Source organism: Mesoplodon densirostris, chromosome 7, assembly GCF_025265405.1.
Source record: "Mesoplodon densirostris isolate mMesDen1 chromosome 7, mMesDen1 primary haplotype, whole genome shotgun sequence".
Lineage (NCBI taxonomy): Eukaryota > Metazoa > Chordata > Mammalia > Artiodactyla > Ziphiidae > Mesoplodon > Mesoplodon densirostris.
The window spans coordinates 112,351,235-112,378,959 of NC_082667.1; the positions used below are offsets into that span (position 1 = coordinate 112,351,235).

General features: G+C 55.2%; 1 protein-coding gene and 1 long non-coding RNA gene across 3 annotated transcripts; one reads left to right on the forward strand and one right to left on the reverse strand.

Moving 5' to 3' along the window:
• Positions 1-7,789: 7,789 nt before the first annotated feature.
• Positions 7,790-24,693, reverse strand: USP2 (ubiquitin specific peptidase 2). Of its 2 annotated transcripts, none has more exons than XM_060103375.1 (12): positions 23,902-24,693; positions 11,645-11,695; positions 10,994-11,117; positions 10,686-10,797; positions 10,477-10,587; positions 10,252-10,316; positions 9,963-10,066; positions 9,794-9,874; positions 9,592-9,670; positions 9,276-9,383; positions 8,969-9,089; positions 7,790-8,748 (listed from the first exon to the last, which is right to left on the reverse strand). In XM_060103375.1, the coding sequence occupies exons 1-12, from the start codon at positions 24,667-24,669 to the stop codon at positions 8,661-8,663; spliced, it is 1,812 nt and encodes a 603-aa protein (XP_059959358.1). In that variant the 5' UTR covers positions 24,670-24,693; the 3' UTR covers positions 7,790-8,660. The 2 variants fall into 2 exon arrangements, with proteins under 2 accessions (XP_059959358.1, XP_059959359.1); XM_060103376.1 differs by lacking the exon at positions 23,902-24,693 and adding an exon at positions 15,007-15,153.
• On the forward strand, positions 15,544-26,638 carry LOC132493146 (uncharacterized). Its single transcript, XR_009532955.1, has 3 exons — positions 15,544-15,729; positions 18,126-18,228; positions 25,105-26,638. It is a non-coding gene; the product is annotated as an uncharacterized LOC132493146 (long non-coding RNA).
• The last annotated feature ends 1,087 nt before the right edge of the window (positions 26,639-27,725 follow it).

Sequence of the window (27,725 nt, forward strand, 5' to 3'; positions counted from 1 at the left end):
CCAGCAGCCAGAAGGAATTCGCAGCAGCATGAAATGGTCCCTTAATCCAACTCAGCTGAGGATGCCGAGGTCGAGACCCTGGCACAGAACAGCAGTCCTTAAAGGCGCAGGCTGAGAACACGCCGTGGAGGAAGCTCGGTGCTCTGTCGGGGGTGTGACCAGGGAGCTGGCCACCCCCTTTCCTAACCTCACTGAGGTGCTGGGTGAGTGTCTGAGGGGTGCTGGGAAGGAAGGGAGACAGCGGGACAGTTTTGCAGGCACGAGGGAGCCTTCGAAGCCGGGTGTGACGGTTTGGCAACTTCAAGGCCTGTGAGTCCTCAAGGTCCTGGACAGACCAGCAGCCCACCGCTCCTGGCCATCAGGGCGACCGAGGCATTAGCCAAGCCGGGTCTTTGGAAGTCCCCCTAAAGCACCTGGGTGCCCGGGACAAGGAGATAAGTCTTTCTGGGCTGCTTGTGTCTGTGCTGATGTGAGTCGGGGAGCTTGAGGGGTTGGCTGCCTCAGCCCATAGGGGAAAGGGCAGTGGAGGAGGTGAAGGTGCCCAAGGCCTTGGACGGGTTGGTCAGGGCTGGCCCTTCAGATGGGCTGTGGAATCCGGCAGGTGGTGCCATCTGCTGTTGCAGGATAGAAAACCTGCCCTCTGCAAACTACATCACTCCGTGACTCTTTCTCCATGAGCGAAGTTCTCTTGGAAAATCCCAGCCTGGCGCAGCTGTCCTCAGGGAGAAGGGAAAGGGCTTGTTAATCTGTTTTGTGTTAGCCGTGCTCATGCTAAGTCCTGAGTCGGGCAGGGCAGGAGGTGGGGAGGCAGCGTAATATTTCTGGCTACTGTTTGTAGAATGTCTGTTACGTATTAGGCCCTGGGTCAGAGGTCCTACGTGCAGTTTCTCTCCTTGAATCACTCTGAGAGGTAGCGTGACCATTTTACAAATGATGGCCTGAGGCTCCAAGAGGTTAAGTAACTTCCCCAAGGTCACATCAGCTTCCCCAAGATACAGAGAAGAGAGTTGAACCCAGGGCCGGGTAAATGCAAAGCACACGTTTTCTCTGACACACGTCTTTTTTTTTTTTTTTTTCCAATTAATTAATTAATTAATTAATTTTTGGTTGCGTTGGGGCTTTGTTGCTGCGCGTGGGCTTTCTCTAGTTGCAGTGAGCGGGGGCTTCTCTTCATTGTGGTGTGCGGGCTTCTTATTGCAGTGGCTTCTCTTGTTGCGGAGCACGGGCTCTAGGCGTGCAGGCTTCAGTAGTTGTGGCTCACGGGCTCAGGAGTTGTGACTCACGGGCTCTAGAGCGCAGGCTCAGTAGTTGTGGTGCACGGGCTTAGTTGTTCCGCGGCATGTGGGATCTTCCCGGACCAGGGCTCGAACACATGTGCCCTGCATCGGCAGGCGGATTCTTAACCACTGCGCCACCAGGGAAGCCCCACACGTCTTTCACTCTACACCGGCCTAAGGCAGGCTGGTGACAGAGGGGAACTAAGTGAAGAACTCAGTGGGGAGAGAAGAAGCAAAGGAGACAGATTCTGCGATCCCCCGAGGCAGCTCTCTTCACACTCAGGAGATCCCCCTCAACACCCAGCTCCTCTCCTTTCACCCCCTAGAGGGCCCGGGGCTGCTTTTGTCTAGGGGACAAGCCTTTCCTTGGTCCTAAGATGTGAACTGCTTTTAGAGGGTTTGAGAGGTCAAAAGTATTTCTGTAATAATAATAACACGTAGGTGTTATTTGTCCTTCTCCCTTTCTTTCCTTGCTCTTGAGTGAACAGCGTGGTTTCCAGAGGCTGCATGATGTGAAGGAGGTGAGAATCCAGCCAGGCGTTAATGAGATTTGCAAAAATGTAAAACAAAGTTATCCTTCTTACCAAGTTCTTTCTGTTTTGGAAAATGTAGTTTTAAAAAAAAAAGGGACTTCCCTGGTGGTCCAGTGGTTAAGACTCCACGCTTCCACTGCAGAGAGCACTGGCTCGATCCCTGGTCGGGGAACTAAGATCTCGCAAGCCAAGCCATGCGGCACGGCCTAAAAAAAAAATTTTTTTTAATGTTATTTATATTAGCATGTAAAAGGTTTGCTGTTATTTTAAAATTTATTTAAAAATTAATAAGAAAAGGGACTTCCCTGACGGTCCAGTGGTTAAGATTCTGTGCTCCCAGTGCAGGGGGTGTGGGTTCAATCCCTGGTCGGGGAGCTAAGATTCCACATGCCACATGGTGTGGCCGAATAATAATAAAAAAAAATTAATAGGAAAATATTTTAATTCCTTTCCATTCTGATTTTAACACGGTAAATGTTAATAGCTATAACAGGCAGGGGGACTTCTTGGAAGAGGTGGGCATTTAGACTAAAGTTAGAGAGTTGAAAAAGATTTTAATAGGTAGAACTTGGGGGTTGGGTAGGGATTCCAGAAAGGAGGGGGTACTTAGCACTATGGGCCTAAGGAGGCTGGGTTGTAACCCATTTTAAGCAGGGAGTGGCTTGGTCAGACCCGGGTCTTAGAACAGCCCCCGTTTGTGGGAAGGTGGTGGAAAGGAGGCAAGGGGGAGGCTGGGAGGGCCGGAAGCTTCTCTCTGGCTTTGCCGTTGCCCATGGCCATCCTCCACAACATCCCTGGCTCTGCTGGCATAGGCGCCCTTGCGACTGGCTGCTTCATGGACATGTTCCTAGGGGAGAAGGTCAGCCAGGCCAGGGGCCAGGTCAGGGTGGGAGAATGGCACCAGTAAAGGGACAATGAGAGAAATAGAACAGACACCCCTCAGCTCATCAGCTCATTTGACCCTCATAACAGCCCTGGGAGCCAAGGTCAGGGAGTTGTGTTTGTTCCCATTTTCCAGATGTAACGGAGGCACCAGTTACCAGGTTGGGTTTCAGAGCTGGGTCTGTTGGATTCCTGATTCTCAGCTTTTGGTCTTTCTTTCTTTCTTTCTTTCTTTCTTTTTCTTTCATTTTATTTTTGGCTGTGTTGGGTCTTTCTTGTTGCATGCAGGCTTTTCTCTGGTTGTAACGAGTGGGGGCTACTCTTCATTGTGGTGCGTGGGCTTTTCATTGTGGTGGCTTCTCTTGCTGTGGAGCATGGGCTCTAGGTGTGTGGGCTTCAGTAGTTGTGGCTCACAGGCTCTAGAGCACAAGCTGAGTAGTTGTGGTGCAGGGGCTTAGTTGATCTGCGGCATGTGGGATCTTCCCGGACCAGGGCTCGAACCCATGTCTCCTGCATTGGCGGGCGGATTCTTAACCACTGTGCCACCAGGGAAGCCCTCCCTTTTTTTTTTCTTTCCTTTCTTTTACATTTTCCATGTTCTTTCTATAAACCATGTAGAATAGTGGGGGCGAGAGGTACTGTGGGCAAGGTCTCCTGCAGGCTATGTGTGCAGAGGACACCTGGGCTGTGAAGCCCTGGGAGGTTTCAGGCCTGTGGCCATTGAGCTCCAGGTTGCTTGCTTCATTCTTGGCTGCCTCTTGGGCTTCCTCTTCTTCCTTTGCAGGCCCCGGGGCCTTGGCCTTCTTGCCTCTTCCTTCTCCGGGTGTCTCCCCATCTCCCCCACTGCCTGCAGGGACACTGTGTCTCCAGCCCTCCCTTTTCTTGCCGCCGTGGGGACGTTTGCATGGACTTTCCTGCTGACGGCTACGGATAAAACTAACAAACAAAGGGAAGTTACCTCTTTTCTTGCTCAAGTGATTTCTAGACCCCCGGAAGCTCCACTGGGCTTTTGCTTTTGTTCCTGCAAGCTTGAATCCCTGCAGCTCAGCCTGGCTGGCTATCTGTGGCTCCCCCCTTCTTTTTTAAAAATTTATTTGTTTTATTTATTTATGTTTGGCTGCATTAGATCTTTATTGCAGTGCGCGGGCTTCTCATTGTGGTGGCTTCTCTTGTTGTAGAGCACAGGCTGTAGGTGCACGGGCTTCAGTAGTTGTGGCTCGTGGGCTCTAGAGCGCAGGCTCGGTAGTTGTGGCGCACGGGCTTAGTTGCTCTGCGGCATGTGGGATCTTCCCGGGCCAGGGATCGAACCTGTGTCCCCTGCATTGGCAGGCGGGTTCTTAACCATTGTGCCACCAGGGAAGCCCTTTGTGGCCCCTTTATAACCAGGAGGGGCAAGGCCAGCTTGAGGTTAGCTATCACCTTCTAGACTCCGGCTCATTAGCTCTCCCTCCTGCTGGCCCTCCAGCTCCAACCCTCCACTCCAGCCGGACCAGCATCTTCCTTGTCCCTGGCACACTGTACCCACCCTACCTGTCTTTGTCCAGGCCTGTGCTCTGATCTGAACGCTTTCCTTTTGCTGGTCCCAGGGCCAGCGTTATAGATGTGCATTAGGACTTGACTCCCTGACACCCTCCCCAGATCCGTCAAATACTTTCTCCTCTCCTTGTTCATTGCCACCCCTACCCTTGACTCTCACCCTCTGGTTCCTGGATATTTAGTTTCTAGGAGAGCGGATGACTGCAGCTCCATCCCAGCCAACCCACTGCCGTCTCCAAGAGGCAGGTCACACCGAGTATCAGGAAACCAGAAAAGCTCAGCCCTTGGCTTTGGAATGCCCAACCAGTGGCTCTGCCTTACTAACTCTGTGTGGTTTGGGCGATGCTGTACTTTGCATTCCTGAAAAGGCAGAGGCACCCTGAGAGGCCAGGGGAACTCAGCATTTGCTGAGGGTCACCCAACTAAGAGAATCTTAGTGGAGCATTGATGGTGCAGTACTGGAAATAGAGGTGAGGTGGGGGAAATAGACATTCGTTGAGTACCTACTATGTGCCGAACACTCACAACTCTGAGGAGCTCTTGTTATGCTCAGATTACAGAGGCGGACACTGAGGCTCAGAGAGATTAAGTAATTTGCTTGGACTAGGAATGCTTGGACTCCGCTGTCTCCTGCCTCCTGCACAGGTGCTTGTTTGTGCCCCTAGGACAGTGAAGGACGGGACCCTCAGAGATATGTGGGCCCAGGTATGCGACAGATTGTGCTGGTTTTGCCCTTGGGTGTGTGAATGTGTAGAATCAGGGAGTTCGCTAGTTACATTGCTGTTTGGCTCAGTTGCTAATAGACACGGGGTTGGGAAATTTGCTGCAGAATGTCCTGCAAAATGCTGTCAGTTATTCGACCAAAAGGAAGAGTATTCAGATGGAAAGAGATCTGCGTGGGGCATCAAGATCCCTGGGTCCCGTCCTGCCCCTGCCACCGATGAGCTGGTGGACTCGAGGCTTCTTTAGAGCTCGTGTCCTCACTGGCGAGATAAGAACGTGGAGAAGGTGACCCCTACGGAAAGTAGTATGCATTTTCTGAGCACTGATCACTTTAAAACCTATAAGCTCTCTAAAGTGGAATCAGGGAACCAGAGGTGTGCAAGTCCTGTAACATAGGACTTGTACTTAGGGAAAAAGTGACTTGGAATAACACTTGAGCTGAGACCTTCGAGATCCTCTAGTCCAATCTCCTTAATTCATAGATGAGACGCTAAGGCCCAGAGGGAGGGAGGGTCTTGCTCAAGGTCACACAAGAACAGGTGCAGGGAGAGCTCCACCCCTAGGGAGAGGCCTGTTGGGATGCCAGCAAAGAATGGGGGAAGAAATCCCAGTTGCTAGGAGGCAAAGCTGATGGGTAAGGAAACACAGGGACAGGTTGTGTTTGGGGATCTGTGCAGCACTAGGACCTGTTGCCATGGGGATGAGAAAGCACCACAAGTTAAGTAGAGAAAGGAGGGCTGGGAGCAAGGGTGGAGGGGGCTGGGCCCCCGCCCTCGGTGTTAGCTATCGTCTGTCTGTTCCCCAGTGGAAGACAACAAAAGCACACAGGTGGCTTCTACCTCCAGTGAAAAACTAGTCACAGGAGAGGTACAGCACCTTACATTGATTTGGGGCTCAGCCATCCGTTTTGCTCTAAGCCTAATGTTTCCATCTTGAAGGTGATCCTGTTCACTTGTGGTTTGGGGGAAATTATTTTTCTTGCGTCGGGCCCCTTCCAGGGCAGGCCGGGGAGAAACCTCAGGCTTGAGTCACTGTTATTTTCAATCCTTTCTGGGAAATGCCACCCCCCCCCCTCCCAAAATTGCCGCCTCCAGTCTCAGCCCAGGAGGTGAGTGTGACAGCAGGTGCCGCTGGGAGGGAGAGTGACAAGCAAGGGAAGGAGAGATAGGCCTTGACTTCTCAGTGTGTGGAACACGGATGGCAGTTAGGAAAATTCCCCATAAAACACTTTAAGCTCAACTGGTGGTGACTTACGTTTCCCAAGTTCTGGGATTGGTGGCAGAAATGGAAAATCTGAACAATTCTGAGAGAAAACCCAAGGAGCCAAGTCCCTGGGGACCCCAACGAGGCCCTCCCTTCAAGGAGTTAAATCTGGTGATGTCTTGAAAACACCATTTTAGAGAACAACACCTTTAATGTAAAGGCTGCTGTTCCCAGGTATTAGTGGGGCAAGTTGAGATCTTTCATTTAATTTACTGAGGACCAAGCCTTGATGACTCCACACCCAGGCATAGCCACTCTGCTCTAAGAGCAAACGTTGCTGTATTCAGTCTCTGCTGGAGAGACCTGTCTTAGCTCGTCACAGGTCTGTACAGGCACCCAAGTGTGTCAACAGAGAACCACCAGAGTGCCCATACTAGCAGTTAAAAAGCAGACAGTCCATTTCAAGCGATGTCCGTCAGACATGCTGATTTCCTTAGGTGTGAAGCCAGGGTTGTGGTTATGTGGGAGACGCACACTGAGGTATTTAGAAGTGGTGACAGGACACCTTGCCCCTAAATGTTTTGTCCCAAAGAATAAAGTATACGTAAACAAATGTGGCAAAATGTTAATACATCAGTGAATCCAGATAAGGAATACAGTGTTCAAAATGTGTACTAGTCCAGTTTTGTTTTTTTTTTTACAGAATTGAGAAGTTTAAGCTAAAAAGCGGGTAGTTAACTTTTTCCAGAACTTGGAATCTACAGTCTGATTGAAGCAGTAAAATATCTCCACTGACAGGCTAGGAGCGCTTCCTGGGTTCAGAGCTGTCCCCAATCAAGATTCCATCACTTACCAACTTACTTCTCAAAGCTATTGTTTATTCTGTACAAGGTTCCACTGTACAACACACATTCTTCTACTCTTGCTTACACAGTAAACAAGTGTACACCAGCCCTTTGGCTCAGGTTCACAGGTCTTCCCTGGAGAAGGGTGTCAGGCCAGTTAGACTCAGGGTGTCTTTTTCTGATGCTTCCTGGGAACACTGGAAAGTTCTGGGCTCCGAGGGGCACAAGTGGGCCCAGCTGTGTGGGTGTGCAGAGCTCCACGCACAGACCTCCGTGCCTTGGTGCGGAACAGCTTTTTTCTAGGGGACAGCACAGAGTTTTGCCCAACTACTTAGGGCAGAATCAAGCCCATGGGAAAGAACCATACAACTGAGGCAAGATGTCCCCAAACACCCAGGCTCCAGCTCCCAGGTTGGACTGTAGACCGATGCCAAGAGGAGCTGGAGCTGGGGGCGGCATGGGCATCCCTGAGAAACTCGGTCCAGAGGGCCTATGTCAGGAGGCTCTGAGAAGGGGGTGGGGTGGGGCAGGAAGGCTGGAGAGGAAAAGCAAGTTAAGGAGGAATAAATTAAAGGTGAGAGAAACTCGAGGGTAAGGGGCTCCTGCTATCCTTCCAACAGCTGGGGAGTAGCCCGGGGCTGGGTTAGAGGAAGCGGCGGGAAGGACTTTATCCGAAGAAATCTCCTTTTACCTGCTCTCTTCACCTCACTGCAATGCAAAACAAGCCAGGGGCTACGGGCACGCACGACCCTGAGGCTCCCCAGCGGCTCTGAACATGGCACTGGGGAAAAGGGAAGAGGCTGAGGGTATTTCAGGGAGGGGCAGTTACCCCCTGGTCCCCAAATGCTATAAGGCACAATTCTTGGAGGCAACTAGATTCCATCCAAAACGTTAAAAAAACAAACAAAAAACCTGTCAGAGCCCAGGTCTACTGTGGCTGTGCTTGGGGCCTGGCCAACTCCCACCTAGCACCACTGGGGGCTGGCACGAGAAAAGCTGTATTTTGAAGAATTAAGGAAAAAAAAAAAGAAAAATGACCAGCACAACGTCCCAGCTGTGAAGAGGTGTGAAAGAGAGCATCTCCAGTCTGAAAACTTTAGTTACGGTAAATTAAAAAAAAAACAGCTGGGCTTTTAAAAACCAAAAACAGCTTTTTTCAAAGACGTCCCCTCATCTGTCCCCCTGGAGTTAGCAGCGTTACGAGGGCTCTGGGCTCATGGGTGTTTCTCTTGCTCCTGGACCGGTGAAGGCGGGCGGCGATCCTCCCCAGCAGGCTCCAGAGGGCGCTGTCTTTCCGGGAGGCCGGGGCTGGAGCCTCGGCCAGTGGGCCAGTGGATGAGGATCTTCTCCCCACAGACGGCTGTTGTTTAATCACACACAGGAAGAAACCACAAGCTTACAAATGCAAACGTGAGAAGCCGAGGGACACCGTACTGGCTCAGTCCGTGTCCTGCCGATCTTCCCTGCCAGGCGGGGCTCGCGGGCAGCAGGCTCCCCACTCCACACCCCGGCCAGGCTGCAGCAACTCCTGCTCGGCAGCTTCACTTTCCTTTATTTTTCGCTTATTAGTCAGGTGGGTTTTTTTCGCCTTTTTTTGTCTTTTTAAAAAAACGTAGGGTGTAGGGCCACCACGGGGAAGGATGAGATGTAGCTCCTCGTTGCTACATGCGGGAGGGCGGACTGGCCAACTCGTAGAAGAGCAAGTAGGCGTCGCTGGTGCGCACTTGGCCGGAGGACATGGGGGAGACGCTGTGGAGAGAGGACAGGTCAGCCTGGCGGCCACGGGGCCCCATGACGCCACAGAGCAGCTGGGGGAGCGTGAGGGCCCGTCTCTGATCTACTGGACACCCGAGGCCACCCTCTTCTGGAGGGTCTTCAAATGTACAGCTACACCCCTTTTGGCCCTGACCTTTTCCGGGTCAGGTACGGGTGCCTGACAGCCGGGAGCCGCGCCCGAGGCCTGTCTCACCTGGAGTCATTGAACGCGTGCCATTCGCCTGTCACCGGGCTCCGGCAGTAGGCTGTGTAATGGCCGCCCATGGTGGTTCCGGAGTGATTGGACACAGCATACAGGTTGTAAACAGCGTGGTCTGAGGAGGAAGCACAAGGCGTCAAGCCCCCGAGGCATCCCTTTCCCCCCGGGGCCCCCCCTCCTGCCGCTACTCCCAGTTTCCACATCTTACTCCTTAGCAGCGTCCCTCCACCTCTCGGCCTCCCCGCTGTATCTTAGACACTTGTGCCTTGGTTCTGCACCTCCAGCGCAGAAAAATACTTACTGGTGTTTTCTGAGGCAAATTCTCTCAAGTCCAGGTCTCTTAGTGGGAAATTCACAAATGTTGTGAGCTTGCTGGTTCGTATCCTGGATTCTGAGAACCGCTTCAGATCTGGTATTGGTGTGAGTCAAGGACAGACAGGGTGGCGAGAACAGAGTCAGAGAACAGGGCGACTGCGCTTCTCAGGAAGCAGGAGGGCACGCGGGAGAAGAAAAGCCGCCTGACTCTCTGAGGTTCCTACTCTGTTGGCCCTCGCCTGGGCCCCTGTCATCAGTCCCTGTCTAATGTCAAGTCCCTGCCCTGACGAGCTGAAGGATACGGAGCACCAAGATCTTTGGGAACCTCTGGATGGAGAACTTCTTTATACACCGCTTTCTGGCTCGGCAGCGACAGCACGTCTGAAAGACAGGACAGACAGAGCTGGGCAGGACTCACGAGAGAGGCCAACAGGCGAATCCAGCAACTCCTAGGCCGAGAGGGCTCGGGGAGATGCACTCGCGCTGGCACGGAGGGTGACTTACTGGCTTTTCATCGCCGTCAAGCACGTCCTCTTTGGTGAAGAGCCTCATGCAGTCCATTAATGTCACCTCAGGGTAACCTCGCTGGGAGAGAGAAAAATGAAGGTCAGAGGTCGCTGACATGAAAGGGTAAGAGCGGGAGTTTCCGAAGCAGGGGGACAGGGGTGCGTACCTTAGCAATGGGCAGAGACAGGTCCCAGAAGGGATCAAAGACGGTAGAACAGTAACCACAATCAGTACACGTCAGGGAGCTCTTCAGCTGCCCGACAAAGAGATCTGGGGAGAGACGGACATGCGATGCTTAAACACTGTGTCTCCTTTCTCACCGCTCCTGCCTCAGACCTTTGGGTGCTGGGCACTGGGTAGCAGGAGGGGTCCCCGGGAGAATGGGCTTCTCATGCTCTGCTCAGGCAAAGCGCTTAGCAGGGAAGGCAGGCATTTCCCCCTGGGCCCGCACTTACCCCCGATCCGACTGTCCTCCCGTTCTAGATATTTCCTCCACATCTGGCGCCCTTTCTCATCATCACTAGGACCCAGAGAGAGAGGAAGACAATTGGGTCAGAGCTCAAACCATGATAAGTTTAAAGGCCTAGCGATCTAAATCCTTAATATCCAAACTTCTCCCCAAATCATTACCCCCAAAGAAGTTTGTGTAGTTCCACCCCCAGCACTCTCCTCCTACTTACGGAAGATGGTCGAGGTTCTCAGTGTTGGACCTGGGCCTCGCTGTGACCCGGTTCACCTCATTGTGGAGCCCGTCCAGGAGGAAGCGAAGAAACTCCTGAGCGTCCTGCTGACTGAACCCGAAGAAGAGGGCGTGAGCGACACCTCTGGCCCCTAGAACCTGCTGCTGCCGCCACCCACCCCGGGGGGGTCACGTCCCCAAGGCCCTTACTTGTAGCCGACGAAGCGCGGTGCGTATCTCTGGATCTGGGTCTTGAACTCAGAGGGGCTCACCACGTCATTGGGGGATGAGGTCCATATGGTCTGGATTAGTTTTGCAAACTCTATTGGAAGGAGAGGGCAGAGAGGGGCGCGGAGGACAGCTAGGCCATTTTCTCTAAGAAATTCTTAAACTAGAGTCCCAACTAAAAGAAGCCAAAGAAAGAGAAATAGGACAGGAACACATGACACACAACTGCTAGTGCAGCGACAGCAGAGTGGGAAAGGCGTGCTGAGGGGGAGCAGGGCTGCGCCCCTCACCTTCCACGAGGGCTGTGTGTGCACGGCTGCTGTGGCCGAGGTCCCGCACGTAGAGCCTCTGGAGGCAGTAATCCCTCAGCTCCCGGGTGTTGCTCAGGCACTGCAGGATGGAGTTCATGAAGCACTGCGAGAGACCACCTGCACGTCAGCCGCGGGACACAGACCCTGGCTGGCATGTCTAGTCACTTCCCACCTAGAGCCCTCTGGTCCATCTGGCCCAGCAATGAATCCTCCCACGGCCTCAAGTGCCTCTTTTTGTCAGTATAGCGGTGAAGTGAGGCACGTTCCCACTGCTGGCACCGGTGATGTAACTGGTTATTTACCACAGAGGAGTGGTAAATACAAAAGGGAGTGGGGGAGCCGGACAGAAGTGGGTGGGAAGTGATGGCTGTCCTCGAGGAGAAGGATCCAGGAAAGTAGCTAAGCTGCCTGTTCAAAGGGCGACTCCTCTTTAGCAGGGCTTCCTGCTGGGGGCGGGGCTGGGGAGGAGCTCGGCAACTTTGTAAAACACCAGCCAGGAAGGGCAGGTACCAGCTGGCCTAGCGGGTAGGGAGGGAGTCAGCTGGAGCCAGGAGGGGACTCTGGTTAGACGGTCCCAGTTGGGATGGTAGGGAGTGGCCTCAGGAACGAAGTGGGCTAGGAAGAACTCACCGTGTTCCCAAGGTTTCGAAGACCAGCCAGACCCTGGGTGCTCTTAGAATTCTGTAAGCAAAGAACACGCGGCATACTCAGGCTGAAGGAAGAGGCCCGGCCTATGTTAGGTTCTCTCTGCGACTTTCTGCCAGTTGTAGCCACTGGCATCAAGCCACACACATTATTCTCTCTTCAACTTCAGTCTACGTACGTTGTAGCAAAGAGGGGTGTGGAATGCCTGTCATTTTCAACACACAACACAAATATTCTTCAAGGCTTTGCTTTCTTTTATCGACTACGTGTTTTCCCCCATCTTTATGTTACTTTTCATTCTCTGCCATATTGGAGACGGGAGATTAGAGCCAGAGATGAGGAGTTCATATACCTGGCTTCAAGAAATTTCAGGTCCCAAATCCAGGCACTCTCTCAAATGACCTACACTAGTATCCTGAGATGTCTGATATCTAAAGCAGCTGTCATAATGAGCACTTCAAGGAGGTCTTGAAGAGTTCAATGACAAAACATCTCAACTGAGTTTAGATCTTCAGCTGGGGAAAAACTCTAGTTGGCCTGCCCTTCTGAATCGCCAGAGACAGGTGGAATTCCTTCCAGCTGAGCTCAGCTCCTGAGGGCTGATTAAAGCCTGGGAGAATCCTCCTCGCCTGGTTCAGGTTTCAACACCCTGACCGGCCACTGGCTGGGAATCCTTCTGATGGCAGGTTGCGGCCAAGCAGAGCACCTGGCTGAAGGCGCTACTCTTGCTCTGGTCCCTATTGTGGAGGCTGGTGAGGGGGTGGGAGAGAGAACAGGTGCTCCGCTGAGGACTCTGAGCATTGTTTGTCCAGGTCTCTTGGCTGATCCTGGCCCAACCTCCAAGGAGTCAGAAAACCTTCAGGCTCAAAGGGTTAAAGAATCGGCCTACAGATGAACCTTCCACCCTCTCTCTCAGGGAGGGGACCTGGGAGCAGGCAACTCTGGAGCAACACTGGCTGGGGCATGCGTGGGGCCAGCTCAAGCCTGATCAGAACAGGAGCCTGAAATAACTCAGCTAAAATTACTCATGCCGTGTGCCGTCAGCAGCTCAAAGCCCGTGAGGTTGTCAGCAGAAGGGGGTGGGCTGGGGAGAGGTAGGCTGAAGGAGGGCCTCTCTCAGGTATTGCCCCGCTGATCCCACAAGTGGGAGGATCCCTCCTTGCCGATTCTTAGGTCTAACACTAATAGGTAGGGAAGGAAATACCTAAACCAGCAGAGAGACCTGCTGTCCCCCTGCAGCTAGAAAGAAAAGCCTATTGGCAGCAGGTGGGGTATAAGCACCCGCTGAAGAACAGCAGTGTATGGCCCCAAACACAGTATTTAAATCTTACCTTCATGACAATCTCAATAAACCCTGATGCTCCAGTCAGAGGGCCACAACAGAGATAATTCCCTGGACAAAGACCTCATCAGCATTTTGAAGTAGACATGTTCCGTGTTGCCCACTCGGAACTAAACGTGAAAGCCTGCCCACGACCGAGTACCTGCTCTTTCTTCCCAGAACACCCACTCTTACACCTATTTCCGGCAGTGCTTTATTAGTTCTTACCCCCTGTGCCTCAGACAACATCTGTCTAAACAGGCCACAGAAGCAAAGCATTCTACCGCTGGGGATTGTCACTGTCCACCAAAGTGGGCCCTTGGCTGCGGCAGTAGTCATGCAGCACTGAGTGGGGGGGGAGTGCGAGACTGGAGGCGTCTCTCTAATGAAGCACTCCTGTGGTGTTGACACTGTTAACTGTGACCCAACAGAGGGAAGGTCAAGAAGAACAGGTCACGATCTACGGTTACTATGCTTGAGGACCTACCCCTGCTTACGACCTGGCGGGTGGAGAGATGTGGGAGGCTCCTTCAAGGCATCGCTGGGACCCTCTTAGTTCTGGGTTGTGCCTTTGTCTAAAATTTCCTGAGCTCAGAACTGCTTGCCAATTTCTAAGCACTCTGTGTAGAAGGCGGCTGGGTAACAGAAGTCAGGGGGTGGGAGTGCAGGGGAGAGCAGGGCTGTTCTTTGCCCAGCCAGATAGTCTTCTGCCATGAATAGGAAATCAGGAGCTGCAGGGAAAGTCAGCAGTTTCCATTCCAGAGAGAAACAAAATGTCCCAGGAGTGACCTTTCTTACAGGAAAAACAATTCTACCTCAGGGCCGACAGGGAGAGGCCAAAACTGGAGAAGTTGGGAGAGACCCTGAACAGCCAGCCTCTCACCAGGAGACAAGGAAATGACTCCAGTTGGGATGCTGGAACTCAAGTGCAAAGAGCGGAGAACGTTCGGGTCAAGAACTTCCTTAAAATTAGCCATCAGCAAGCCTAATCTGACTCAGTAGCAACCACTGTTCGCGAAGGTAGATGCCACCTCCATCGCCAGTAAAGAGACAGCATTCACCTCCCAGGGAAGGAGCAGGGGGCTCATAAGAGCCTGTTCTATGTTAACGCGGGGGGAACATCTGGGGACACGGGCCATAGAAGAAAGGCTGATGGAGGTTTGTGTCCTCACACTCGAAACCCCAGGAAAGGGCTTTCCAGCTTACTTCACCTGTGCCATGAGGGTCAGCCATGAGTCCTGGCTGCAGCCAAGGAGCCTGGTGTGGCCCTGGCACGGGGCAGTGCACACACTGCCAACACGGGAGCTGGTGCTGTTACATAAGACCTGTCAAGCTCTAGCCCCTTCTCTCTTCCCCAAGGGGGCAGTGCCCAGCCTTTAGCCCCAGCATCACTCTGGGGCGGCTACGTCATTTGAGGGATCCAGTGCCCACTTAGCTGAACAGGGGAGGGCTGGGCAGGGAAGGGACGTTGACCTCTTTCCCAGTCTGCAACTCCCCTGCCCTTCACGGGGTCAAAGGACCCCTGTTACCGACCCTCTGGGAAAGGGCCTTTTGGGACTGAGTGTCGGGGAGGCGGCCCCTTTCCCACCAGCCTTTCTTGCTGGGTCTGGCCTTGGAGGAGTCACGGCCGAGGAGTCACGGCCGCGGAGTCCAGCGAGCTGCCCGTTCCCTCACACACCGAGAACTAGTCAAGGTTACGCTTTCCTGCACCTGTCCTGATAGGTGCCAGGAATTAAGAGTCCAAGAGCCACCTGGTGCCGGGGTCGACGAGAGGGAAGGGGAAGGGGGGTTCGGAGGACTCAGGGGCTGGGACCTCAACAAGGGGAGGGGGCCGCGAGTAAGCGTGAGGTCACCCGGGGAGGGGCGTTCCTTGCCGGGAGACCCTGGGAAAGGAGGGGTGGGGGCTGAGGACACTCCGTGCCCGGGCCCGGTGCGCGGCAGCAGGGGGCGGGAGGGAGAGCATCCCGGGGAGGAGGCGGAACCCCAGCCCTCGGCGCTGGGGGTCCCGGAAAAGGGCCCCGCGTACCTTGGCTTTGTTGAGCAGGAGCCCCACGAAGGTGGAGAGCAGCAGGGAAGGGGAGAGAGGGGAGCGCGGCCGCAGCTCCTTGGCGAGGGCGGGAAAGGGGGCTGCGGGGGGTTCCTCAGGCAGGGTCACGGTGTACGAGGTGCGCATGCTGACGGGCGGGTGGCGGGCTCGACCCCTCGCCTAACGTTGGCCAAGGGGGCGCGGGGTAGTACCGAGCGATCCCACGGCCCGGACGCCCAGGCCGGCGAGGCCGCCACAGGATACCGTCCGCGGCGCCCGGCGGCAACCGCTACGGCAGGCAGACCGCGCGCTCCTCCGCCTCAACCTCCGCGGCGCACGCCGCCAACAGCCCCTGCACCGGCTCTCTCTCTCTCTCTAGCAGACTGGCGGCCCCGCCCGCGCCGCTGGCCGCGCGACGTCAGCGCTGGGGCGGGACCAGGGCTCCAGCTCCGCCCCCGCTGGGCCCCGCCCCCGGGCGCCAGCACGCGGACCCGAGCGAGGCTGAGCCCCCGCCAGACCCCGCGCTTCCCGCGGGTCCGCCCACCGCTTGGCTGCCCATAGCCCCCCCGCCGCCGACCGAGCCCGCCGGCCGCAGGGACCTGGCAGCCCCCGGGGGCCGGCAGGACAGGAGCGCGGAGTCCGGCACCCACCTCGGGGTTGGGACTCGAGAAACTGTCTTTGAGGCCCGCAGAGGACACGTCTCCAAGGACGAGTGTCAGCCGGGTGAGCTTCCCCCAAGGCGGCAAACGATTCCTAACTTTTTGGGGGCTGCAGATCATTTTGAGAACCCGATGAAAGCTCTGTACTCATTTTTTTCAGGGAAAAATGCACCCACGCACAAACTTTTGCACAGCATTCAGGGGGGATTCAGCATTCAGGGCTTTCTTGGAGCCCAACATCCACGCAGACCGTGAGGGTCACAGGGCCCAGGCTAGGAAGGTAGATTTCCACGGCTTCGGCATTGAGCACCCCTCCTCCCTCCAGCCCTAGTTTGGCCCACTGTCAAGAGAGGCAATGCCCATATTTTTTTTTTTTTTTTTTTTTTTGCGGTACGCGGGCCTCTCACTGTTGTGGCCTCTCCCGTTGCGGAGCACAGGCTCCGGACGCACAGGCTCAGCGGCCATGGCTCACGGGCCCAGCCACTCCGCGGCATGTGGGATCTTCCCAGACCGGGGCACAAACCCATGTCCCCTGCATCGGCAGGCGGACTCGCAACCACTGCGCCACCAGGGAAGCCCAATGCCCATATTTTTATATGGTACAATACGTCACCGTACCTTTTGGCCCCAGGAAGGAAGCTTTTCTGGCCTCTTCTACCCAGTTACCCAACTCCATCTCTCCTAGAATCTCAAATTTTGATTTGTTTCTGGGATATGGGGAGAAAGTACCACCACGGTGGAGAAATAGGTGCTCAGCTGGTGTGGGGTGAGTGTACTCCTCTGACCCTAAGGGCAGCAATGCTTGAAGATTTCTGCTGCTCCACCTCCCTCACCTATCAGGGACCCACACAGAGTCTGCCTGGAGAAAGTATCTTGTTTGGAGCTTGATGGCTATTTTTAGCCAGTATTTTTAGCATTTAAAATACTCTGGGAGGCAGCAATGTGTGCTGTTACTCATCGGTGGCCTCCTTCTGTTTCCCTTGGCCTGTCATCCCCACATGTACACGCACACGGCACACACGACCACAGCCACATGGGGAGTGTGTCCAGGACGCATGCATGGCTTGTACCCCAGGCCTCCCACAGAACAGCAATTTTGTGCTACTGAGGGGGGAGCACAGACGGTTGCCCCTGTGTGTTCCAGCAGCGGTGGTGGGAGGAGTGCGCAGGTGGCAGGAGCTGCAGGGCGTTCTCCTGGGTGATAAGTGAGGCTTGATGTTAGGAGGGGTGATCTCAACAGTCACTGTCCTTGCCGGGTGACCAAACCTGGACCCTGGACAAAATGCAACAGCCTTTTCCTCCATGCTTCCTTCTTCCTAACCACACCCTTTTGAGCCAGTCCCACACTGTCTGCAGCAAGGCTTGCATTTCATCACATCACTCCCGTGCCCTGAAACACCGACTCTTCTATCCATGCTGGAAACCTCAGGTAGCCCTGTCTGTGAGACTGTCATCCATAGGTCGGACGACACCACTGTCACCACCCTCACTCTTCTCTGATCCCCGCTGCCAACCAACCTGCTTTAGCACTTGCCTTCTCTCGCTTAAAAAACAAAACTGCCACCGATGAAGTACTTACTAAATGCCAGGCACTGCTAAGTGCTTTATATATATTAGCCCAGCTAACTTGCATAATAACACAGTGACGTAGCAACTATTACCTCTATTTTCTAGATGAAGGAACTTAAGCCCTGAGGGGTCAAATGACTTTCCAGGACCACATAGCTGGTAAATGGCAGTGTGGGGCTTTGAACCCAGACCCGTCCTACAGCAAAACCCATGCTAGTAACAATTACCAGGAGATTCTGGAATGCCCTTCCTGTTCTCTGCCAGTTGCCAACCTGTAAATTCTGCTCAAAACTCATGTTTTCCACAAAGCTTTCTCTAATGAACTCCACCCAGCTCGAAACACCATCCCTGTATACCCTCAGTCTACTAGCATTCAGTTTCCACGGTATGAATTTGTCTTAATATGTTTATCTTTGCGTTGTAAGTGTCTCTAAGGCTTCTGTAAGTGGTCTGAGCTTGTGTGTTGATTGTACCATCACACTGATACCTACTGAAGGGCAGGGTTGTGGGTTCTCTTAGTGGCTGCTTAATAAAGGTGTTGAGCTCATCATGAAAGGGGGCCAGAGCAGGCTCTGCTGGCCATCCTGGAAGTCCCATTGAGCCTCAGAGGGTGGGGCGAGTCTGGGTTTGCATGTTGAGTAAGTGAGCTGCAGGAAGCGCTGCCTATCAGGTGCTCACCCCCTGGAGCATTTGGCCTGTCGCCCCATGATGTAGGCCAGCCACCCCGGGACATCATGACATTCTGCCAGCTCTCTCCATCTTTCCTGGGATGCGGGAGGTTCGGGGCATTGCTGGGAGAGGGGAGGCCCAGCTGGGGAAAGCTCCTGCATGGGAGCCCTTTGAGAAGCCGGGGTGGAAAGAATTCACACAGGGTCCAATCTTGTCAGGCAGGTCTGACGGCTGCAGGACACAACCGAGGAAGAACCGTGGTCCTTTCTCAACTAGCCAAGCCCTGGTGAATCCCTTTCCCCTCAGTGCCATTGCGTGAAGTGGGGTGAGTAAAGCATATAGTCTTCTGGGATCTGCATCTGGCTCTGGCTCCATGACTTTCTGCCTCAGACACACTGAGCTGATCTCTGCAGGGCTCATTCCTGGAGCCTGAGAGGGCCCTTTCTCAGACCCTGTGCTTGGCCTGCCTCCCCCGTAGGTATTTTCTCACCTCAGATCCTTCCTGGCACGGATGGAGTATTTAGATAAATTAAAGTCAGGGTTAGCTCTACGAAGGCAAGACAGCCAATACCTTGTTCCCTCAGATCTTAGTGGACAGCTTGGTCCTGGATTTGGAAACACTGCTTAGGCCCTGCTCCTGGGCGCACCTGCTGTTACCACCGCAAACGGGACAGACTGGTGGCCTGATTGACCGAACTGGTAGGGGCTCAGAGTCCTTGCTAGGAGGTTTGGCTTTCAGCCCACGAGTGCCCTTGGGGAGGGAGGGCCAGCCAGCGGTACCTAGGTCTGTAGGAAGCTCCGCCTCCCTGCATCACTCAGACTCCAGGAGGCCAAAAGCTCTGTACTCCTTTGAGCCCCTGGGCAGTCTGGCCTGAACCAGCTGGATTCCAGAGGCCCACACACTTCCCTCTCTCGTTTATACCTCTGTGTGGGGCACCAGTTTTTACGTACCCATTGAGGTGAGAGGGTGCAGGGGGCCACGTGTGCAGCTCTGGGCCCTGAACATGCTGTTCATTTCTGTAGCCGATGGTCAGTGGAGCGGCTCTCCCAGGGGCAGGGAACATTTTGCCAGGCGTGGATTAACTTCTGCCTTGCTGAGCCCACCCCTGTGCCACATTAACTCATGGAGACATCCCCGAGGCGGGGTGGAGGGGGAGGCAGGGAGCACAGTGCGGGGCACTGATTGAGAAAACGAGCCTGGGTAAGGCAGCACCAAGGCCACCGGCCAGGTCATAGCCCATAGCCGGTCTTCAAGGGCTGGAGACATCAGTGTCTGGCTGATTCTAACCACAGACTACAAACCGACTGCCCTTTCTTTCTCAGCAGCTAGTACTGGTCCTGGCTGTGGGACCCCTCCGGCTTAAGGGCTCCTCTGTGTGACCTTCCTATGCTGTCAGCACCGATTCAGGCCCTGAGGAAGTTCAGCCTCCTCTGTCTGGGTGGCTGAGTGGGTGAGGACAAGCCCCAGGGTCTCAGGCTGCCAAGCTGGACAAATAAGACAGCAGGGATGCAGTTCAGCGTGGCTGAGTAAACAGTGAGAAGGCAGGGGACAGAGAGGAAGGTCACACCTCTCACCCAGGAGCCCTTGGGCAGCCCCTACTGTCCTCAAGTTGTTCTCTTTGGAGTAAAACTCCTCCCTTCCCCCTGCTGCTTAGCAGCAGTCAAGTCCAAAGTCCCACCCGAGAGAAAAATCACATGACCTCGGCTTATATAATCTCCCTGTCACTGAACAGCTGGAACCCGAGGCTTTGTGAGATGAGTCAGCAGCCCCAGTGGCAAATAGGACCCAGGTGCCCAGGCCGTTTGCTCCTAGCAACAGGTCCCAGAGCAGAGGGCACGGGTGTGCAAGAGGCCGGGTCAGGCCCTGCATCTGAGCAGCAGATGCCCGGCCCAGTGACTTGTGCTCTGGAGGGCCCCAGGCCAACCCCGGCTCTTCTTGGGGAAAGAAGAGGGCGGCCTCCGGCAGGGCTGAGGCCAGCAGGCAGAATGCCAGGGCCGGGGAGGGAGCAGCTGGAGGGGGTGGAGCGGAGGAGGATTAGGATGGATTGTAGGGGTTAAAGCGCAGCCCTGGAAGGGCTCAGTGGGAACAGCTTGTCCTTCCATAGGCCCGAGGGAACAGGAGAGGTGGGGCACAGTGGGGACGTGACCAGGCTGGGTGCTTGGGCCCCTGGCTCTCTGCAGGGCCAACTCACCTGGCCTGGCTTCCTGGCTTGGAGTCCCCACTGAAGGTAGTGAAAGGTTTTTTTTTAAATCGGTTTTGAACCAACACACCTCGCTCCTCTCCAGTCTGTCATAAGGTGGAGCCTGGGGCAGCCCTCACTGTCCTAGGCTGAGCTGCACCCTCCGTGGAGTGGCATTTTGTTGGTACTTAAGCTGGGGGTGGGGTGGGGGGGTATTCAGAATTCTTGTCCCCCTACACCAGTTCTTCACCCGTGCTCAGCTGAGTCTGTGACCGTCCAAGTTCATGTGGGCTGTTACTATTAACAAGGGGACTGAGTCTGGTTAGACCTGTTCTAGTCCCCGGTGGGCGGCCCTGCTTGTGACCTCCCTTTACTGTACTTCAACTGTAGCTCAGGTCAGCTACCCTGAGAGCCCTGCCCCAGAGGAGTCAGATCCTGCTGGCTCCGCCCCAGGAAGCACTTCCTTCTCACCTTTGTTCCTCCCAACGGTGGTCCCCTTTCCCACTCTAGTCAGCTGCCAAATGCCCCTTCTTTTCCATCATCTCCTTTCCCCCCTTAAGTTTAAACCGACTCTCCCATTGCATGTTACTGGTTTCAGATTCCTCCACATCCATTATTTGCTTTGAACCTCATGACATCCCTGGGAGGTGGGCGGGGCAGGCAGGACCATTCCCTTTCATGGGTGAGGAAACAGCCCAGGTGAGAGGTGACCAAGGTTAAAGGGGCAAAATGTTCTTCCAGCGGTCAGAGCAGCCCATCCCATCCCGGCCTCGATGACCTCTCCCTTCCCCATCACCTATGACGCTGCAAAACACCTAGGGAGGCCTCCTACTGCCACTGTTTTTGGAACTTATCTCCCCAAGTTAGTTGTGCATATGCCCGAGGGCAGGGGCCATGGCTCCCACCTCTCCTGCCTCCCGGAGCACCTGGAAGGGGGCAAGGAGGACTGACGTGTATGGAGCACCTACTCCATGCCAGGCCCTTTCACACGCAACCTTTGATTCCTCACGACAATCTATGAAGTGGGAACTATGATTGCTCTCGTTTTACAGAGGAAACAGGTTCAGAAGTTCAGGAACTTCTCAGAGGTTATGCTGCTAGTAAGCCGAGCACCGTAAATGAATGAATGAGACAGTTAAGATCCCCAGATGGAGATCGGAAAAGAAACTGGACCTGGTTCTAGGCAGAAGTGGTCCAGGCCCCACGAACAGGGATGTTCTCACGCCAGCAAGATGTGGTCAACTCCAGAGGCGAGGGTGAGGGTGGTGAGGAGAGAGAGGGGTGAGGTTAGAGGGGTGAGGGTGAGGTTAAATCAAGGTCTTACACCACTGAGCCCACGAGGGGCCTTTCCCAGTTGATAGCATCTGCTGGCGTGAGAGCTCACAGTGAAACGCTAGCTCAGTTGTCGGGCTGCTGGCTACTTCCCTGTGTTGTGGGTTGCTTCTGGGAGGAGGGATGTTAGGGTGGCTGAGTTTGCTCTGGGTCAATCTGCGACTCCTCTGAGGTCCTCTCTCAGAATTCCCCTCACCCTGGCCCTGGGGGTGGAGGTGGGGCCGGGGTGTCCCCTGTGGAAGGGTTGGAGGGCAGCAGGCTCCAGGGAGGTTTGGAATACGCCTGAGTGGGAAGGAGGAAGCCCTGCTCTCCTGGGATTGGGCCTGAGAGTGGCTCTGCAGTTTAGTCTGTGGAGGGGAGGTTTTCGGACCTCAGTGTGCTTGAAGATTACCTGACAGTCTGGTGAAAAGGGCAGATTTCCAGGCACTGTCCCTAGAGAATTTGATTCGGGGGGGTCTGGGTGGGGCCCAGACCCCTGAATTGTTAAGCTGTGCAGGTGATTCTGAGGTAGGCAGTCTGCAGACCCCACTTTGAGGAACACTGAGCCCCGTAAAGAGCCCTTCTCGGGCTTCCCTGGTGGCGCAGTGGTTAAGAACCCGCCTGCCAATGCAAGGGACACGGGTTCGAGCCCGGGCCTGGGAAGATCCCACATGCCGCGGAGCAACTAAGCCTGTGTGCCACAACTACTGAGCCTGAGCTCTAGAGCCGTGAGCCACAACTACTGAGCCCACGCACCACAACTACTGAAGCCTGCATGCCTAGAGCCCGTGCTCCACAACAAGAGAAGCCACGACAATGAGAAGCCTGCGCACCACAACGAAGAGCAGCCCCTGCTCACCGTAACTAGAGAAAGCCTGCGCGCAGCAACAAAGACCCAACGCAGCACCCCCAACCAAAAAAAAGAAAAAAAAAAAGAGCCTTCTCTTTTGAGCAAAGGGAGGGCGCCCCTCAGAGGCCTCTAGCACCCAAGCCCCTCCACTGAGAGCTGCTTTCTGATTGTCCCTGAGATGCGCAACACCAGACCTGTTCAAGTGAATCACGCTCCACCCCAAGCGCACGTGCCCTGAGAGCATGTCTTTCTCTCCCGGGCCAGCTCTGTCGTGTGCCACTCCTCGTCCCTCCAACATAGCCAGCCCTGCCCTTTCAGGGCCTGAATGCTCTGGGAGGCACCAGCCTTTGCATCTCCCATGGCACCTCACATACGGCCCAGCAAGGCCAAGACTCTCTAAGTAATGGTATCAAAGTTGTCCTCTCAAGACCTTTAGTTATGACAAGCTTCAAGATCCGTGCCTCAAAGCTCCACCCCTATCTTGCACCCCTGCTCCATTTTTCTGGACAAGCCCCTTAAGCAGCATTTCTTGCTATGGCATAGCTATTGTTGCCAAAAGACACGTGTCCTAAGAGTAGGAGAAGGGTACATAGAGTAATGAAGGCAACATAACACCCAGTTCTCCTGCCCATATGCTTGCCTGTCCATCTACCCACCTACTCATCCACCCAACCATCCATCCATCCACCCACCCACCCGTCCATCCACCCACCCACTCACCAATCCATCCATCCATCCATCCATCCATCCATCCATCCACCCACATGATAAGCACGTCAGCTGAGTTCTACACCGAGCTAGGCACATGGTGAGGGATCTAGAGATCTGATTTCTTTCTCATCCTGTGAGCTCACCATCTAATGGGTAAACTAATGACTACAGAAAAGGCAGAATTGTAGTCAGTGCCCCAAGAGAGGTGTGTTCAGGGATTAGATGTGGGTGGGGCCATGCCAGCCCTTACTCTGTCTCCAGCAGAGCCTCTTCCCTTATTCGAGCCCAGGCACTATTGGAGTAGAGAGGGATTGGATCTTCTAAAGCCCTAGACAAAAAGTTCTGCATCATTTTCTCCAAAGACACATGAGAACAACTCCTGTCCAGACACCCTGTCCTGAGCCAGGCAGGGTCCATCAGAGGAGAGACCCTCTTCTCCTGATGTCTTATGTCCCAATGTTAAGCCACGTCTCTGGACTGGGAGGTAAAAGCCTGAGCAGGAGGAGAGACGCAATCAGGGCCAGGGGGCCTCTCTTACCACGGGGCACACTGGTGGTCTGGGGGCCTCAGCAGTCAGTCCAGGATGGGGCAGGGCCTGCAGGGGGACCCTGGCATGTTGGGTGGGAAAGTAGAGGATAAGAATCCCAGTGTACATGAGGGTAGCTGAGCATTTCCAAGATGACTGCTGGGCCATCGTTGAGTGCACAGGTCATGAAGTGGGTTTCCTGGGGAGAGTGGGAAAGTCCCTGGGCAAGGCATCAAACCATGAGGGCACCGGACGTGCTGAGGTTACTTCCCTGGCTCATCCCCACCTGGGCTGCAGGAGCAGCCACTGTGAGGCCTGGGAAGAAAAACCTCTGCCTTCGATCATGGGTCAAGTTGGGAGTCCTGTTCTCATCAGTGGCTGCCTCCCCAGCCCATCACCGGGTCCCTCGGGCAAACTCACCATGGTGTTTCGCCCTGGGGAGCTGGAGCAGCTGGACACAGGGGCCTGGCCCTTGCCCTTCTCCCACAGCGTGTAACGGCCACTCGGTCGGTAGGTGGGGCTGAGGACTTCAGGGACCCGTGAGTGAGGGGCCTGGGTGGGCACCTGCGGTGCGCTGCCCTTGCGACCATAGCTTTCCAGGTAGTCGGCCAGGTACTCCGAGCGGCTGGCTGCCTGGTAGAGCCCCTGCAGGGCACACAGCTCCTTGCGCGTGCGGGCCAGCATGGGGCCGCGGCCCAGGTCTAGCCGGTAGCTATCTGAGGTCCGGAGGCTGGAGAAATCCCGGGCCAGGTCTGATTGACTGTTCGACTTCTTCTGGGTCAGGGTTACCCCCTGGTCGCGGGCATTGATGGGCAGGTAGCTGAGGGAGCTGGTGGTCACTCCATAAGGGAATCCACTGCCCCCGCTGAGTCCACTCCCTGAAGGCCGCTCGGTGCCCCGAGTCTGGCTCTCCGCACGCTTAGCACCCCCGATGACGTCGGGTCTCAGCAGGGGGCGGCCTCGGTCATAGTCCAGGATGGAGGGGGAGCCATACGTATGGGGACGGGTGAGGAAGCTGGTGGGGGGGCCGGGCTTGAAACCAAGCTTCTCCTTCTCCAGGAAGGAGGCAGCCAGGTTGGCCCCGTAGGAGGAGGGAGTGTAGGTGCCATAGCCTGATTTGGCATAAGGGGCATCTGTGTAGCGGGCCGATTCTGTGTAGCGCTTCAGGGTGGAGGAGAGCTGGGACATCCTTCAGGGCGGCACTCACTGGGAACTGGGGGCCTCATGGGCTGAAAGACAAGGAAAGCAGTTGTCAGAGGGCCCTGCCGGGGGTCCGGCTCCCACTGTACCTGCTCTCCGTCCCCAGCTGGCCAGACCTCAACCAGGGACCACACAGTCTAATTCCACGAGAGGCTGGCCCGCCGCTGAGATACACCTCTGCACTTGCGCGCACGCACACAGGCATGCAGGTCTCCACGCACCCATGCATTCACACCTCAGGGAAAGCATGAGAGCTGAGCTGGCTTTCATAAACCACACCGGGCGAGCAGTCTCAGCACGTCCTGGCCACTCCAACTGCTCCCCTCAAAGACCCCAGGGTGAGGCAGGGACTGCCCTACCTCTGCAGCCCTTCAAGCAACAAACAGGATTCCAACCCAGGTCCCATCTGCTTCCTCTCCTCAGCTTCTGCAGGTACTCCCGAGATGGGGGGATGCCACCGCCCTCACCCCCTGGATTGGAGACGCTGGACGTTCCGAGAGTTAAGACTGCTCCCCTGCTTTCTGACCTATGGGACGAGCAGGAGTCTTTTGCGAATCTTACACTGACTGAGCTGGCATGACCTGAGAGGATCACTTGGTCAGATCCTTGATGAGGAAAAGGAGGCCCATGTGGTTTGCGGGAGGTGGCGATGAGTGGCTGAGCAGGAGCCTGACCTTGGTCTCCAGACCCAATCCCAGAGTTCTTCCCTGGACATGGTCACCTGCTGCGGTGGGGGATCCTCGTGCGGTAGAGCCCACCGTCTTCACTGATCTAAGACTTCTGTTTCAAGTGGAGTCAGGGCCCTGTGGCCTCCCAGGGGTTCTCCCCTACCAGCACCCATCACAAACTGCTCGTGGTGATAATGACTTGTGCGAAGGGGGCCCCCTGGAGGCTAAAATCCTGCACTGCAGGCAGCACTCCTGTCCCTACCCCAAGTCCTTGCAGCTGGGGTGGGTCCACTGAAGGAACACAGAACCTCTGAACTGAGGAGTTTTGAGAGCCCTAAAGGGTCATCCATCTTTTTTTTTTTAAGTTTCATGTCATATATATTTTACCACAAGTAAAAGAAGACATTTCCACATCCATCATCCAACTGAATCCTCCCAAGGTCCCAGGGAGTGAGCAGCCATGACCACACTCTACATAGAGGACGCTGAAGCAGACAGAGGCGAAACAGCCTGAACCAAGTCTCACCGCAGAGACATCACATTTGGGAATCCATCCCAGATTTGCCCACTGCCGAAACAAGGGTGATTATCAGTTAGGTGCATTGCACCCGTTACCTACCCTCACTGTTAAGGTCGCCTTAGTTGTTGCTACAAAAGACTTGCACATCCTCCAGATCTTACTCAGACTAAACCGTAAGATGTTTGCCCAAGTTGTTTTTCAGGAACTTGGAGTCAGCTGTGTCCAGTGCATGCTCCAGCCAGTTAAGACTGGTTAGGACCGTCAGCCCCTTCCTGGGCATCTGAGAGTGTCCACTCGATGAGGGGGTTATCCATCTTAAGTTCTCTGTTGTACAAATGGGAAAAGCACCGCTGACTTGCCCAAGGTCACGCACCAGCAGGCCCAGGGCTGGCGTCCATGTCTCTCAGACTTCCAGCCCAGTGGTCTTCCCACTTTACCTCGCCTCAGCACCCCCATCACATTTAGGCTCATGTGGGGGCCCCCAGAGTCCCTCCATCACCGTGAACATGCAGGCTTTATCTATAATGGAGCTGGAGGGCAGAGGTGCTTGGATGGAGGAGCAGGTAGGATCGGGCCTCTTTCCTTGAGGGTCAGCAGGGGCTCTTGGGGGGCTCCTGGGGCGGTGAGGATGCAGAGTCGTCCAGGACTCTCAGAGGAGTGTGCGCAGGGGCCGGTTGTGACGCGCCCCGTGGCTGACTAGCAGGGGTGATTTTGCCCTAGTCATTTAACCTCCCAAGCCCCAATTTCCTCACCTGCAAAATCAGTATAATCATCATCATTACGATTCCTGCCTCACGGTGTTGTTGCGAGGAATAAATGAGATAATAACATGTGAAAGCTCTCAACAATGACAGTGGTTATTATCTCCTCCTCCAGGCCCCGCCAGGCAGCCCGGCTCCTCCCTTTGTAGGCCTGTAATAATGTCAGGGCTGGCTGTCTCCTGCCCCGCGGGCCTCTGACCGCAGCCCCGGGCACCAGGCTTCTCCCAGCAGCCCCCAGGGAGATGAGCGGATGAGCGGGCAGTGGGCAGAATCTAGCTGTTCGGCAGCCAGTGGCTCGAGCAGCCCACAGCCTGCCCTAGGCCGCAGCCCCAGCCCATTAGGGCAGAGAGGAGCTGGTGCCAAGCCTCAAGTGCTGAGGGCCAGGCAGAGAGCTCTAGAAACTCAGTCCATGTAAGGCGTGAGATAGGTGCAGGGGTGGGAGGTGAGCAGGTGGCACCTGCCATATAGGCCCCAGAACAGAACTTCTAGGCCCTGCCAGAGACCTCCAGCCATTTTCAGTCTAGGCCGTCCTCAGAAAGGCCTGGCTTATAAGTTATCGTCCACCCTTTTCCCGCCTGGCCCGGAGGCCCCCTACCCTTCATGTACACTCCCTCCCCGCTGTGTTCCCACCTCCAGCACGACTTTCACCCCTTTCTAGGAAAAGAGAACTGGAGGAGGGCTAGGGGAAACCACAAGCTTCCCTCCCATCTGCTTAGCTTTCTGGGGTCCAGAGAAGGAAGAGAAGGAAGGCCGAGAGAGGCCAGGGGGAGAGACAGAAAGAGGCACAGGGGGCGGGGGCGTGGGACCAGTCCTGCTCGATTTCACTTTGGAGAGCGCCATCAATAATTCAAAGTCAAAGAGACTCCAGGTCTCAGGAGCTGGGCTCTGGGACACCTGGCAGCCAATCAGATATGACCCCACCCCACCCCACCCCACCCCCACCAGGGCAGGGGCTCGTACCTCCTCCCCTCGGGCCTCTCTACGCCTCCCCACACTGAGGTTCCCAGGCAATTGGTATTCTGCAGGCAGTGCCCCAAGCTTGCGACCTCTCCTGGCCCTGCTGACGCAGAAGTGCTGGGGCCAAACAAGGTGCAG

Excerpts from the sequence above, each read along its gene's own strand:
- USP2 (XM_060103375.1), bottom strand. The coding sequence starts at position 24,669 with ATGTCCCAGCTCTCCTCCACCCTGAAGCGCTACACAGAATCGGCCCGC. Across the intron at positions 10,588-10,685 it reads CCGCGCTTCGTCGGCTACAA|TCAGCAGGACGCTCAGGAGT; the intron begins GTAAGGGCCTTG and ends CTTCGGGTTCAG. Across the intron at positions 8,749-8,968 it reads CACGCGTTCAATGACTCCAG|CGTCTCCCCCATGTCCTCCG; the intron begins GTGAGACAGGCC and ends CTCTCTCCACAG.